The following is a 15135-nucleotide window of genomic DNA, read 5'->3' on the forward strand; positions in this document are numbered from 1 at the left end:
GAATTTAGAAGGATGAGGGGGGATCTTATTGAAACGTATAAGATAATTAGGGGATTGGACACATTAGAGGCAGGAAACATGTTCCCAATGTTGGGGGAGTCCAGAACAAGGGGCCACAGTTTAAGAATAAGGGGTAGGCCATTTAGAACGGAGATGAGGAAGAACTTTTTCAGTCAGAGAGTGGTGAAGGTGTGGAATTCTCTGCCTCAGAAGGCAGTGGAGGCCAGTTCGTTGGATGCTTTCAAGAGAGAGCTGGATAGAGCTCTTAAGGATAGCGGAGTGAGGGGGTATGGGGAGAAGGCAGGAACGGGGTACTGATTGAGAGTGATCAGCCATGATCGCATTGAATGGGGGTGCTGGCTCGAAGGGCTGAATGGCCTACTCCTGCACCTATTGTCTATTGTCTATTGTCTATTGTGCAGATGTAAGTAGGCACGGTTGGCAGTGAGGACGAGGTAGATTTAAATTATGAGGTTAAACAGTGGGGCAACAGGACTTAGATACAATACTCCCATTGACACAGTCCAGCACTTTGTGTTCCTTTCTGTAAAACAACATTTGCGGTTCCTCGTTTGTTTAATTGGTTCGTTAATGGATCGCGACAGCTTACCTTTCTGTTGAACAGTGTTGCACCATTATGTCACATGTCGTATCCGCGATACTTTCATCGGGACGATGATTAATAACAATAATAATAATAATAATCCATTTATTTTATATAGCGCCTTATCACATGCTCAAAGCGCTTTACAAAAACAATTAACATAGAAGCAAACAGACAAACTATCCTGACGGAAAAGCGGCGAATACTCAACGCCAGCGTCCTCTGGCAGTAGACATTAAAAAGCACAAGACACACAGATATAATTTTTTACACAAAACAGCCATCACAGTGATTGCTCTAGGCACACCCTCACTGTGATGGAAGGCAAAGTCTTATCTCCTCCTCATTCTTCTCCCGTGGTGCCACGAGGTGATCGAGGCTCCCAACTTTTTGAAGCCCCCACCGGGCGATGGAAAGTCCCAGGGCCGAGCCGAGCAGGCCGATGAAAGTCCTGAGCCCCCACCGGGCGATGGAAAGTGCTGCGGCCGAGCCACGCAGGCCGATGAAAGTCCTGAGCCCCCACCGGGCGATGTAAAGTGCTGCGGCCGGGCCACGCAGGGCGATGAAGGGCCTGCGGGCGGGTTGATCGTACCTCGCGCTTCGGGGCGGTCGAAGCTGCTACGGCTGGAGCTCCCAAAAGCCGGTCGCCAGCCAGGGACCTGCGAACTCCCGATGTTGCGGTCTGCAGGGCCCACGGCCGAAGCCTCCGAGATGGTAATTCCAGGCCCTGCGACCGGAGTCTTTGAGGTCGATCCCAGCTGGAGGCCGCCGACTCCACGAAGTTAGGCCGTAGCGCGAACGGAGATACGACACGGTAAAGGTCGCATCTCCGTTGAGGAGGAGATTTGAAAAAAAGGTTGCCCCCAACCCCCCCCCCCCCCCCCCCCCCTCCACCCCCCTACATACACAGAATTAAAAATAAAACAAAACGTACATTTAACAACGACAATGACAAAAAAAACGGGAAAAAAACGGAGAGACTGCCGGTGAGCCGCAGCTGCAGAACACATCCACGCCCCCTTTTTAATGTGTGTCTTCTGCTCCAATGCCCAATTTAGCAGGTCTAATAACTATCTCATTCATTGACTTCTAGTCTCTGGATCCATTGATTCCATCAATCAAATGGAATATTACACCAGCGACCCTCTGGGTGGCGCTCATCCAACAAGTGAACTCCCTGAAGGAACCTCGTCCAGTGTTGGAGGTTGGTGCATGATTTGCTTTCCATTTTCTCCTATTTTAATTCATTTTGTTCGCAATCAGAACATATCAGGGAAAAGGTGTCCGAGCATGTTCGCCGTGAAATGATAGAGAGGCGATCGCAATGAATTGTAAGGGATTTCTATTTAAAACATCAACAATTTGGCTTTGCAGATAACCCTCTCGCCTGCTGCCAGCTGTGTAATTGAATGAAACATTTATTGTCTGTTTATGTTCTCACTGCCTATAGGACTTGAAATGTAACACGTGTGCGCCGGATTGGAGCAACGTTAAATAGTTCACAGGCCCAACACAGTCCTCTCTCCGTCCAAGTATCCATTACACAACAACATCTTAGTCTGAAGAAGGGTCTCGACTTACCCATTCCCTCTATCCAGAGATGCTGCCTGTCCCGCTGAGTTACTCCGACATTCTGTGTTTATCTCACATCCCTTGCAGCTTGCAAAACAACTTTGGTTTTCAGGAAGATCATTCCGGCTTCTACTTCCTCCTAGATCTAGTTCCTGATGACCATGACGATCCTGAGAGTAAAACAACTGATTGTCCGGGCTGTCAGTTCCCGGTGGACGGTGGAGCCGGTGACCCTCTGATGCTAACAGTTACCGGCGGCGACGTGGACAATGGTGGTGAGTCAGTCTCTGACAAGCCGCAATCAACAATCCTCAGCAAAATATTCCACAAACTGCGTTGTGTTATATTCACTTTCGTGCTTCAAATATTATTTCCTAAAAGCAAAGACATGTCCCGAAAAAGGTGCCCACGAAGGGTTTTGTTCTTACATGAACAACGTGTCATTCACAACTGCAATGTGAACCATATGAATACAGTATCTAATTTGTCATGTTCCACGTCGGCTTATTTTCCCCAACATACTGTGCTATGAACATGCACGGGAATAACTGGGGGAAAAAGGCCTGCCACAGAAACCAGTTCTAGTCACCGCGCACAAACAAAGTGCCTTTTTACAAAAAAACGAATCACTGTACATCAAAACCGCACTGCTGGTTATTCTAATGCCAGACACAAAGCGGCGGAGTAAGTCAGGGTCAATCAGCATAATTGGACAACATGGTCATTGACGGTTAGAAACATAGAAAAAACATAGAAAGTAGGTGCAGAAGTAGGGCATTCGGCCAGCACCGAGTTGAAAACCTTCAGATATCCAGGAGGGGGGGAGAGATCTGTGTAAGAGGCGGTGGAGTCTGGCAAGTGATAGCTGGATACGGTTGAGGAAACTACAACCCGACGGAATGAACGTTAAGTCTTCAATTGTATACATAACCCAACCACCCGCCCACCAAAACTGCAAACTCCGTCCTCCCCACTTCTCCCTCTCTCTTCCCTGTTCACCACCCCGAATGCGCACTATTATTCTCATTATACTCCCCTTTCCCCTCCCCATCCCTTTCCATTATATCCCTTCACATTTCACACCACTTCTTCCAATATCTCACAGCCTTTTGTCTTTTTCCATCTCTTGCCTTGGTCCGCCCATCTGCCGATCAATCAACCCTCATTGGTATCCACCTATCATTTCCAAGACTTTGTTCCGCCCGCCTCTTCTCCAGCTTTCTCCCAGTATTACAATTTATCTGAAGAAGGGTCCCGACTCGACAGGTCCCCTATCCATGTGGTTAGGAGATGTTGGCTTATCCTTTATATTTCTCCAGCACTTTGGGTTTCTTTATGTACACCAGCATCTACAGTTCCTTGTGTCTACTCTATTCCAATGCCGCCGTTCTCCCATAGTTCAATAATCATCGCCTTGCAATGCCGTCTCCCGCACACTGAGGTTTGTGTCATTGTTGTTCAACCATACAGAGCATACTCTGCAGATTCTCACTGATCCTGTTTTCCCGGCGACCTGCTCTTCAAACAGCAATGACGAACCCCACTGCGGCACGTTCGCAGTCCCGGCCCTTGCAGCACCCATTGTGTTTGACGGCTCTATTCCATATTTTACATCAGAGCCATGAAGACGGTAAGAAAACAACATTTCATGCGTTTGCTTTCATTGGCCGCATCGCAACACCAGTGATGTGGGCGTGGGGTATTTGTTCAATTTTGGTTGGAATTTCCCCTCTTAGTGAACAGGACTGTATTGAATGATTTGTGATGCTAATTCGAAATAACGTTACTGGTGAGAAAATGCCACGTATTTTGTTGAAATACACAATTATTTACACATTCCGTTGACTTTCTATTAAGAAGTGATGCTTCTCTTTATTTTAACTGCAATATCTATAAATCATATTCATACTTCATATGACCTTGCACTGTACATTTGTAATTAAGCCGCTGAACTGAGTTAACAGAGACCATATTGTGTCACCAACTTGATTTGGATGAGAATGTACAAGACATGATTGGTAAGTTTGAAGATGAGAATAAACTGGGTGGTATCGTAGGCAGTGAAAATCGTTATGAAAATTATAGCAATCTCTTGAACGGCTGGGCAAGTTCATAGAGGATTGGCTAATAGAGTGTCATGTACTCCGTGAGGCATGTTGCAGTTGGGGAAAGCAAACCAGGCCAATGTGCTCGCAGCGAATGATGAGGTCCACGGGCGAGTGAAAGGCAGAGGGACCTAGGATGTCCAGATACACAGTTTCCTAAAGGTGGCGTCACAGGTAGACAGTGTGCCAAAGAAGGCTTTTGGCACATTGGCTTTCATCAGTCAAGTTTGACGTTGGCAAGGGTCCGTTTGGGGTACTCTGTTTAGTTTTGGTCACCCTGCTAAACGAAGCATGTCACAAAGCTGAAAAGAGAGCAGATATGATTTGCAAGGCTATTGCCATGACTTGAGCGGCTGAGATATAGGGAAAGGCTGGGCAGATTAGGACATTATTCCTTGGAGCGTAGGTGGCTAGGGGTTATCAAATAGAGGTCTATAAAATGATGAAGGGACTGGATAGGGCGAATGTACAGTGCCTTTTACCTACAGGAGGGAAATCAAGAATCACTGTACATAGGTTTTAGGGGAGAGCGGTAGATTTAAGGTGATAGGGCAAACTTTTAATTCGGAGGATTGTCGATATGTGGAACGAGCTGCCAGAGGAGGTAGTTGAGACAGGCAATGTAACCGATTGTAAACAATACTTGGACAGGAAATGTTAAATGGATAAGAGGCAAACGCGGGGAAGTGGGTGTAGCTTAGGTGGGCTTTTTGGTTGGAATTGACGAGCTGAGCCAAATGGCCTGTTACAGGGTTACATGACTCCATGACTCAAATATTACAAAAAATATATTTATTAATGTTAAATCTTTATTTTAGCTGGCCCAATAATATTTGCTTTGTTTTCTTTCCCAGGTGAATTTGTTTCCAAAGCCTGTCTTGAAATGATGGAAAACGTTTGGCGTTGGGTTGTGCCTTTCACCTTTCCTGCAAGATAGACAAGCAGATCTTCACAGCATTGATATCACTCGCCAAATTATCACAAACAGAATCTTTGATTTGTTTTTAAACCACTTGGTTTGATTTTTTTGTCCTAAACTTTAGAAGAAAACATTTATACACTGCTTGCTGAATAGGTGTAGAAAAACATTTTTAATCGTCATTCTACTTCTGGAAGACAGATCTTTTTTTCCTAATCAATAAACGTATGTTCATTTAAATTTGTAAGCCTTTTTATACATTCCATGTAAATGCTGAAGATTGTGGAGGAGGTAAAATGAATGTACTGTATTCTTATCATGCTTTACCTTGCTTTGGTGTTCGTGATCCCTGAGCTCTGTAGCGCCGACGATGGCTGCCACGGTGTACTGCTCCTTGCTGTTTTGTATGGATTTGTTCGTTTGTGTTGTCTGCGGTAATCCCACAAAGATTACTTTCACGGGAGAGGTACTCCTTAACACCAGACTCAATAACCAAAATCTGTAGTCTCTTTTTTGCTCTGGTTTATTTTCACCCACATGTTTAGACCGTAATGGTGTAATTGTGTTTGATGTGTAAAGGTCAAATTGTGTTTGATGTGTTTATGCTTTATTCTTAATTGTTAACTGTATGTTTGTGTTGTCATTTGTGAGTGGAGCACCAAGGCACATTTCTTGTATATGCACATACTTGGCCAATAAACTTATTCATTATTATTATTATTATTATTAATGAACTGTTTCAATCTCGCCTTGCTCATTGTAATAATCAAACATGCTTAATAAATACTTCAGATGGAATTCGATATGAATGTGTTCATATTTATCCGAGCGTACATACACATTCCATGGACACTAACACAAAGCACCACGTTGATTGCCCGTGGTCTCATGGTGTGAGCTAAAGACGCAGGCCAGACATTGGAGTACATAAGTCTAATTGTGAAGGCTTAGTAATGAGCGGAAGACATCCTTTCAAGACAAGGGTGATAAATGTACATTGGATAATAAGTCAGATTATACGGTTTACTTGCCACATCGCGAAATAATTTGCAAAATCCAATTCTCATCAGCACATGGAAATAGACATCAAGAGGGCAATGAGGAAATCATGAAATCGGTAATCAGGTCGTCATATAGGGAGAGAAAACAGAGTAAAATATAAGGTCAAATTTATGTCTGCTCCAAACGTGCTGATTCCCACAGTGCTCTAATCCACTTTCAAAGACGCTATATCCTGTTCTCAATTCCTCCGTCTCTGTCGCATCTGCTCCCAAGATGAGCCTTTCCATTCTAGGGCATCCGAGATGTCGTAATTGTCTAGGAAACGTGTCCTCCCCCCCCCCCCCCCCCCCCCCACCCACCCAATCATAGATCGATTCTTCAATGTCGTCTCATTTGTGGTCCGTATTTCTCTCCCCTCCCTCCAGATGGAACCAGGATAGAGTTCCCATGATTCTCACCTTTCTCCCCAACAGCCTCCGCACCCAACGCATCATCGACATCACCGTCACCACCAATGCGTTCTCTCCACAGTTACATCATCTCATTTCCACTCCCTTTTGCTTTTCGCAGAGACTTCTCCCTCCACATAACCTCCATTCACACTCCCTTCCCACCCAAACCAGCCCCTCTCCAAGTACGTTCCGCTACAACCGCAGGAGATGTAGTACCTGTGCCTATATCCCCTCACTTGCCTTCATCTAGCAACTCCATCAGTCCTCCCACGTGATACGGATGTCCAAGTGCACCTCCTATAACCTCACCAACTGCATCCGGTGTTTCCGATACCGTTTCCTGTACATCAACTTCACCAAGCAGAGTCTCATCCACCGTGTTCCGGACAACTGCGCTCAATCCTCCAAGGGTTACTGGATCTCCCGGTGGGCAACCATTTTAACCTCCTTCACGTTCCCACACAGACGTTTCTGTCCTGGTCCTCCTCCGTTGCCAGAGTGAGGCGTCATGCAGACTGTAAGAACAACCCTCATATTCCGCTCAGATAGCTTCCATCCCTGTGGTATGAACATTACATTTTCCAATTTTAGGTTATTACCACCCCCCCCCCCCCCCCCCATTCTCCCCCACACCCCCGTTTCTCTGCTCTCACTTATCTCTGCCTCAGATGGACCATACTTCAATTTGTTCCATTATATCAAATTAATATGCAGACAATGCTCTTTCGGGAGCCTTTGTTAATTCCATATTCACAGGATTTGCTCACTCTATCAGTGAGCAAATTCCAGAACATAGCGCTCCCTGGGTGTGAAGAAAATCTCACCTCCCCTCTGGATCTTTTAGGAATCACCCCACATCTGTGCCTTCCGTTTGCTCGACTCCCACTGGCACCAGTTTCAAGTTATCTCCAAGAAAGTCCCTTCTAAAGATGAATATCTCCCCACAAGTTCCTCGCCATCTGTTGTCCACACACAGCTCTGTTGTTTGTGATCGTATGTTAGGCAAATCTACAGGAGGGGTCAAATACATATATTTTTACGTTTTTCTAACCTGTATTTACGTAGTTTGATGGTCAGTAGCCGTTGCGTTCTCAGTTTGTTTAATATGGAAAAAATAGCGATAATAATAAATAGATCACATGCAATTCGATATTAACGTGTTCATATTTTGTCGAGAAGCGCTTGCCAGCCTTGGCGATAAAACGCCATGTTAGTAATTCCTCCTTATTTCAAAACTAGACAAAAAGTACAGACTATAAATCCTTAGGCACCCATCATTTTTTCACGTCTTTAAGTTTCGCACGTCACACAGGCTAAGTTGTATACCCTGACATTTTCACCCTGGAAAAAAGCTCCTGCCTGTCTGCTCTTTTTATATCAGGTTTCCCTCAACCTCCGACGTTCCAGAAAAAAAAATCCATGTTCACCCAGTCTCTCTGTATAAAGAATACCCTCGAATCCATGCACCTTGCTGGTTAACTACTTCTGCATCCTCTCCAGAGACTTCACGTCCTTCTTGTAATGGGATGTCCAGAGAACTTCACACAATACTCCAAATGCGGTCAGATATAGCTGGAATGTGACTTTCTGACTCTTATACATATTGACATTGCTTAGGGACGCAAGCACACTCTACGTTTCCTTCATCTCTATCTACTTATGTTGCCACATTCAAAGAGAAATAGACTCGAAGCCCATCCCCCCACCCCACCGTCCACCTCCCCCCCCCCCCCCCGTCCATTCCACCACCCCTCCCCCCTGTGAATCAATGCTCTCGAGAGACTTGCGATCAACCATATACTTTACCGTCATATTCGAGCTCCCCAGCCACTTCTTCAGTCACTCCAGCATTTTGGGTATATCTTTGGTCTATCGAAGATCTGAATCATTTTTTTTAAAAGAACACCACCTGGCTCTTTTCGTTCCTCAGAGGAATCTACAGAATATAGTAGATGTTAGAGTTCGTTTTTATATTTCCCGCAAGCTTTCTTTCATGCTACCCCCCCCCCCCTCTTAATTAACCTCTTTGTCCTCCTCTGTTGAGTTCTAAACTTCCCCCAGTCCTCCGGTTTGCTGCCAATTTACACTGATCAGCCAAAACATTATGACCACTGACAGGCCCAGTGAATAACATTGGTTATCTTGTTACAATGGCACCTGTCAAGGGGTAGGATATATTAGGCAGCAAGTGAACAGTCAGTTCTTGAAGTTGATGTGTTGGATGCAGGACAAAAAGACCCGAGCGACTTTGACAAGGGCCAAATTGTCATGTCGAAACGACTGGGTCAGAGAATCTCTGAAACGGCAAGGCTTGTGGGATGCTCACGGTCAGCAGTGGTGAGTACCTACCGACAGTGGTCCGGGGGGGGGGGGGGGCGAACCACAGACCGGCGACAGGGTGTTGGGCGCCCAAGGCTCATCGATGCGCGAGGGCAACGAAGGCTATCCTGTCGAACCGACAGAGAAGGTCTACTGTGGCACAAGTCACAGAAAATGTTAATTGTGGTCACGGGAGGAACGTCAAGTCAAGTCAAGTCAAGTCAAGTCAATTTATTTGTATAGCACATTTAAAAACAACCCACGTTGACCAAAGTGCTGCACATCTGACCAGGATGTCACAATACACAGCGCATCGCACCCTGCTGCGTATGGGGCTGCACACGGAGGACCAACAGCATATTAAGCAGGTGGTCTTAACATTTTGGCTGATCGGTGTATATGCCTCTTCCTTGGATTTAACACGATCCTTGATTTCCCTCGTTAGCTATTGCCCGATTTATTTTTTCGCCGGCGAGGGATGAACAATTTTTGGAGTTCATCCATGCGGTCTTTAAATCTTTGCCATTGCAAGGAAGTATTTAAGTATAATTTGCCAATCTATCCTAGCCAATTCCCGTCTCATACCTTCAACATTTCATTCATGATCTGACACCCACTCGGCTCATTTTCTTCTCTAGCTTTCATCAATTATTCTACCCTTCTCCAATCGCGCTCCATTCTTCTTTATCCGCCTACACCTCGCCAGGCATCGCGCTCCCCAACCTCATTTGACCAGTTTTCTTCCCCTTACTTTTCTAAGCTCTTTTGAAGATCTCTTCGCTCTTCCATGAAGTGTGGTGACCAGGATAGAGCTCAACACTGCAGGTGTGGCAGAACAAGTGTTTATTATCTGGTGTCAGTCGCCGCATGTGCCCAAACCCCCTGTCCATATCAGCAGCAGTGCTCGAAAGGATGGCGAGGCGATCACAGGAGGATAGATACATAACTGCGGGAAATTGTATTGTACATCAGAAAACACTGTGGGCAAGTGATCGAGGGGTTGAATGTTGAAGGCGGTCGATATGGATTAGATCAATTGGGCTGATTGGCCGTGGAGCTTTCAAACCTCTTCAAAGTTGTTGTGGTTGCAATCATCCAAGCAAGTGGAAAGGCCTTGGGTTGTCATTCAATCCGTGCACTGCTCTTTTGCACATGGTTTTTATTTGGCCGGTCAGTTGACCTTGATCAGTGGTGATTGCCAAGATGTTGGTGTGTGCGACTCAACAGTAGTAATGACACTGATTGTGAAAATGTATGTTCTTAAACGTTATTTTGTGTTTGGTGGTCATTATCTGGGCCGATCTTGGTATGAATGTTACTTGCCATTTGTCGGACAATGCCAGCTTTAAGATGATACATTTGCTGAGAATTCGCAAACGGAATTAGACTGTGCATGGTCACAGCAAGCATTCGTACACGAACCTTGCGATATCATTAACCAGGCAGCTAAAGTTGGCAGTGCCTTTGGCATTATTCTGTGGACCTTGGGCAGGGATTGGATCATTGACCTCAATCAGCAACAACTACTTGGCTTTGTGAGAATTTCCTTGCCAGCTGTGAATAGCATTTGTATTGATATTTTATTACAGCACTACCGGCAGTCCCATCACATTGCTGCGAGGTCTGAACTAGGGATGCGCTTCCAGCCACATTATTGAAATCGCTTTCTTCGCAAGCTCTGTATGTGTTGTGGGGTGCGGCTCGACTTCACACTAAGGCAGTTAGGTCTGACCATTCATAGCTCATAAAAAAATATCCAGGTTGGCACACTGGTGTCCGATTTTGATGGAGTTATTAAACATCATTCTGCCTTCATTCGCATTCTCTTCCGAGTTATGAAGCCACGTGGCCGTTTTTTCGAAGAGATCCGGAAGGAATTCTTCCCTGACTCTGCACCCAATTCCCGAGTAAACATTTCGAAATGGTCTCCTCATCATCGCCCAATTGTTTCGGGAAGTTTGCAGAAGTGTGCAAAAGTGACTTGCAATGCCTCAATGCCATGGATGGCTCTACAACATACACCTACGATTTAGTTGACTGAAGATGAAACCCATCTCATTGCAGTACAAGTAATTTTCCAAGTTTTTCTGTCGATTACTAAACCTTTGCAAAAAACACAATGAGGAAAGCAGAAGGAGGACGTGCAAAGAATCTGACCGGCAAGGTAAAAGAAAATCCGACGCAATTCTCCAGGTGTATTGACAGTAAAAGTGTGGCGAGGGAAGGAATTGTTCCCCTTAAGGATCAGCGCGGCCGCTTTTGCAGAGAGCTGGTATAGTTTGTTTACAGACAGTTCCTCTCCAAGGCCTTCAATTAAGCTTTATATAGAGGGTTCCCTACAATGTACTATCGTCAGTGTGCCTGCGAGAGCATTAACTCTGACGCAACCTGTGATCAACACGTCTTCATGAAGAGAATCAACACATGATAATAGAAGAACTGTGTTTTATTTTGTAATGGAACGGAGTCATCCACTGCCAGTGGAGATTCGGGTATTATTAGCTCTTTGGGATATACAGAAGTTTTACTATCCTCTTCTTGCTGTCGTTGGTATCCCCAGTAAGTTTTTTTATAAATCAAATTGGTAGTTTACTAATAATGTCTAACTATAAACCCATTCTTAGAATTTACTCTGCCATATTTGCTACCTGTTGGTCGATTTAAAGCAGTCGTCCTTTCTGACAAGGTCAGTAAATTCCTTTTACTGGATGTTGATATAAGTCATAGATTCTGATCCTCATGCAAGCGGCGTTGACAACGAAAAGGCAAATAGAAAGTCACTGACAGGGCTATTTGTGGTGAACAGAAAATAAATTGGTGATTGGACTCAAAGAGTTGCATTGCAGTCTATCATCGGTGAATTCAATTTGGACCAAGTATTCAGCCTCAGAATTCGTTCTTCGACATGTGGAGATTACTGCCGATTATAGCGAACGAGTTTAGACGGTGTTAAATCTCTGCTGCTTATACATGTAGCGATGTATTCATGTTTAAATTATAAAGTTTAGTAGTTTAGTCTCCTCTCGAACGCGGAAGGTTTAATAATCGGATCCTTCCTTGAACAGACAGCCACAACTGTTAATCTCGGAACATCACCCTGCTGCTTCCCCCGCTGTGTGATTCCTGATAGCCCTGTCCTCTCTTACAGTTAACCTGCTGACGATTGCCATCTTGTCTCGAAGAAAATGTGGTCTCTCCAAATGTGTCACCTGCTACCTGGTGGCCATGGCATCCGCAGATCTACTGGTCATTATCATCGATCTGATATTAAGGCATATTCCAATCGTTTTTCAGTTTGAATTTGTATTTGACATCCCGCTGTGTAATATCCACGCTGCCCTGCTTTACGCAGCCACGGATTGTTCTGTCTGGTTCACTATAGTGTTTACCATTGATCGATTTGTAGCTATCTGTAGTCAGAAATTGAAATCCAGATATTGCACCGAAAAAGCATCAAAGGCGATTTTAGCAACAGTGACTATCCTTTCCCTTCTGAAAAACGTCAGCTGGTATTTTGTGTACACAGGAAGCTATTGGCTTCTAAATGACCCTTGGTTTTGTATATTAAGAAATTATATTCTGAATTCACGTGCTTGGGGAGCGATTGAATTCCTTCACTTTGTACTGACACCGGGGGTTCCCTTTATCCTGATTTTGCTGCTCAACGCATTGACGGTCAGACACATTTTAGCGGCCAACAGAGCGCGCAGAAGATTGCGGAACCAAAACACCGCGGAGCGCCCAAAAGACACGGAGATGGAGAACAGAAGGAAGTCCATTGTTCTACTCTTTGTCATTTCTGGAAATTTTATAATATTATGGGTGATATTTATGGTATTCTGTATATGGCGACGAATGCGTTATTTGGGCTACATGTCTGTCTCCCTGCCTTTCTTTGTGCAAGAAATGGGCTTCATGCTGCAACTCCTGAGCTGCTGCACAAACACGTGTATTTATGCCGTGACCCAAACTAAATTCAGGACACAGTTTGCGCAGTTTGTCAAGTACCCTTTCATAGTCATTCTTAAATTTGTTAAATGATGAACTGAATTGAAATAACACTGTTTGTCGAAAGGCACCTTTTTGCCTGATCACTAGGAGTTAGCATGTAGGAAAGAACTGCAGATGCTGGTTTACACTGAAGATAGACACAACTTTCTGGAGTAACTCAGCTGGACAGGCAGCATCTCTGGAGAGAAGGAATGGTTGACACTTCGGGTCGAGACCCTTCTTCAGACAGATAGAAAGGGGGACACAAATATATGGAAGGGTAAGGTGTGAAAGCGAGACATCAAAGAGGTCGTAGCTCAAGGAAAATGTAGAATAGATCATTGTTAGCTCGGGGAAGGTGACAACGAAGCAGACAAAGATAAAATTTAATCAGGAAGACAGTCACAATGGTCGGAGCACGGGGGTGGACGAGGGATGGTGAGAGAGGGAAAACAAGGGTTACGAAGTTAGAGAAGTCGTTATTCATGCCGCTGGGTTGCAAGCTGCCTAAGCGGAATATGAGGTGCTGTTCCTCCAATTTGCGTTGGGCTACACTCTTACAATGGGGGAGGCCCGGGATAGAAAGGTCTCGAGCCCAACGGTGGTTCGCAAGTTCAGATCGTCTCCTCCTGTTCCCACGTGCCAATGACCTGCAGATCTAAGTCAGTTACAACTGTAAATTGTCTTTCGTGTGCAGGTGAGTGGTGGTGTTGGGTGGGGGGGGGTGAATGGGGGTGTTGGGAGAATAACCATCAGGTTAAATGAATTTTTGGTGGTCGGTGCAGTCAATGGGCCGACAGGCGTGTTTCCCGCTCTACAACGCGTTGACTCGAAGGCAACGAATGAATGTTGAATGATCCTGGAAGGCCGCAAATGGCAAAAACCTCCATGCAACATTGTGAAAGAGACTTGGCAATTATGAAAAAAATCATAAATGCATATCATTGAGAAAATAGTCAAACTGCTGATCGAGTCTAAGAAGCAGTTATGTCCCCTCCACTCCATCAATCTGAAGAAGCGTCCCGAAATTAAACGTTGTATGTCCATTTCCCTCCATCGATGCTGTCTGACCAATGAGTTTCTCCGTGTAGAAAGGAACTACACGGAAATAAACTGCAGGCTTATACCGAAGATGGACACAGAGTGCTGGAGGAACTCAGCGGGCCAGGCAAGACCTCTGGAGAAAAAGGATGGGTGACGTTTATTCAGACTGAAAGTAGAAGGGATAGGACTGGAGGTAAGAAAAGTTCAAAACCAATGCATTTCTCCAGCAGTTTGATTTTTGCTCTGGCTTGCAGTGTTTGCAGTCTCGTGTTTCTCTATGAGAAATGATGCTGGTGTCACAGAAACAACATTCCAAACCTTTGTTACATGAAACCGACAGAAATATACCAAGTTCAGCGACTGAATGTAGATATTATGTGTGGAAATACAACAGCGAATGTGGTTCAGATCAACGTACTAACATTATTTTAAACATCAGATGGTTTTTAAAAAGCAGAAAATTGACGGGTTCAAAATTGAATGTAGCCAAACCTACTGTTGATGTGCTCAGATTTTGAGAAGGCATTTTTCAACCTGATGCAACTGACGCTTTGTTGGGTCCCACTAGTATATTGTCGCCTTTCTGAATACCTTTCTGGAAGTAATTGTGAATTTTCATTTTGCGACACCCCCCCCCCCCCCCCCCCCTCCGATACATTAGTTATTTGTTTGTATCTGCATTTCAGCCATCAATATATTAAACTTAACTCAGTTTTTCCAATGAAACATAATATCTCGCAGTTTCTTGAGATCGTGAGCCTAAATTGCATATTCCGTTAGTAACACTCCCTTTCTAAGCCGGAGGGTGGGGAATCTGTGGAATTCATAGGCGCAGACGAGGGTGGAAGCAAAGTCATTGGGTATTTTTACAGTAGAGATTGATAGGTTCTTGATTATTAAGAGGTGCCAATGGTTGCGGGGAGGGTGGGTTTAAGGGGGAAAAAATAGAACAGCCTTGATCGAATGGCGGAGAAGACCCAATTGGTCGAATGTCCTAATTTTGCTCTGATGTCTTATTAATTTATGTCTCGCAACAAAATAAAATACCAACATTTAGCAACAGATGCGGGTAATTTGCGTGGAATACAAAGAGTTCTCTACACGACATAGATGAGTGAAGTTTCAAGT

The 15135-nt window shown here is 44.7% G+C and overlaps 2 protein-coding genes across 2 annotated transcripts; both read left to right on the forward strand.

Moving 5' to 3' along the window:
• Window positions 1-1701: 1701 nt before the first annotated feature.
• On the forward strand, window positions 1702-5251 carry LOC144610467 (uncharacterized). Its single transcript, XM_078429201.1, has 4 exons — window positions 1702-1808; window positions 2320-2451; window positions 3647-3806; window positions 5136-5251. Exons 1-3 carry the CDS (start codon window positions 1727-1729, stop codon window positions 3799-3801), a joined length of 369 nt encoding a protein of 122 aa, XP_078285327.1. The 5' UTR covers window positions 1702-1726; the 3' UTR covers window positions 3802-3806; window positions 5136-5251.
• A 1683-nt stretch (window positions 5252-6934) lies between these two features.
• On the forward strand, window positions 6935-13014 carry LOC144610273 (putative G-protein coupled receptor 139). Its single transcript, XM_078428864.1, has 3 exons — window positions 6935-7080; window positions 11387-11532; window positions 12122-13014. Exons 1-3 carry the CDS (start codon window positions 6935-6937, stop codon window positions 13012-13014), a joined length of 1185 nt encoding a protein of 394 aa, XP_078284990.1.
• The last annotated feature ends 2121 nt before the right edge of the window (window positions 13015-15135 follow it).

Source organism: Rhinoraja longicauda, chromosome 36, assembly GCF_053455715.1.
Source record: "Rhinoraja longicauda isolate Sanriku21f chromosome 36, sRhiLon1.1, whole genome shotgun sequence".
Classification (NCBI taxonomy): domain Eukaryota; kingdom Metazoa; phylum Chordata; class Chondrichthyes; order Rajiformes; family Arhynchobatidae; genus Rhinoraja; species Rhinoraja longicauda.

What these genes read in the sequence shown, in the direction of transcription:
- LOC144610273 (XM_078428864.1), top strand. Translation starts at nt 6,935, where the DNA reads ATGTCCAAGTGCACCTCCTATAACCTCACCAACTGCATCCGGTGTTTC. An exon ending in AAGGGTTACTGGATCTCCCG is followed by an intron (nt 7,081 to 11,386) that starts GTGGGCAACCAT and finishes GTCTTCATGAAG; the next exon opens with AGAATCAACACATGATAATA. An exon ending in TGCTGTCGTTGGTATCCCCA is followed by an intron (nt 11,533 to 12,121) that starts GTAAGTTTTTTT and finishes CCTCTCTTACAG; the next exon opens with TTAACCTGCTGACGATTGCC.
- LOC144610467 (XM_078429201.1), top strand. Translation starts at nt 1,727, where the DNA reads ATGGAATATTACACCAGCGACCCTCTGGGTGGCGCTCATCCAACAAGT. An exon ending in AACCTCGTCCAGTGTTGGAG is followed by an intron (nt 1,809 to 2,319) that starts GTTGGTGCATGA and finishes ACTTCCTCCTAG; the next exon opens with ATCTAGTTCCTGATGACCAT. An exon ending in CGGCGACGTGGACAATGGTG is followed by an intron (nt 2,452 to 3,646) that starts GTGAGTCAGTCT and finishes TCAACCATACAG; the next exon opens with AGCATACTCTGCAGATTCTC.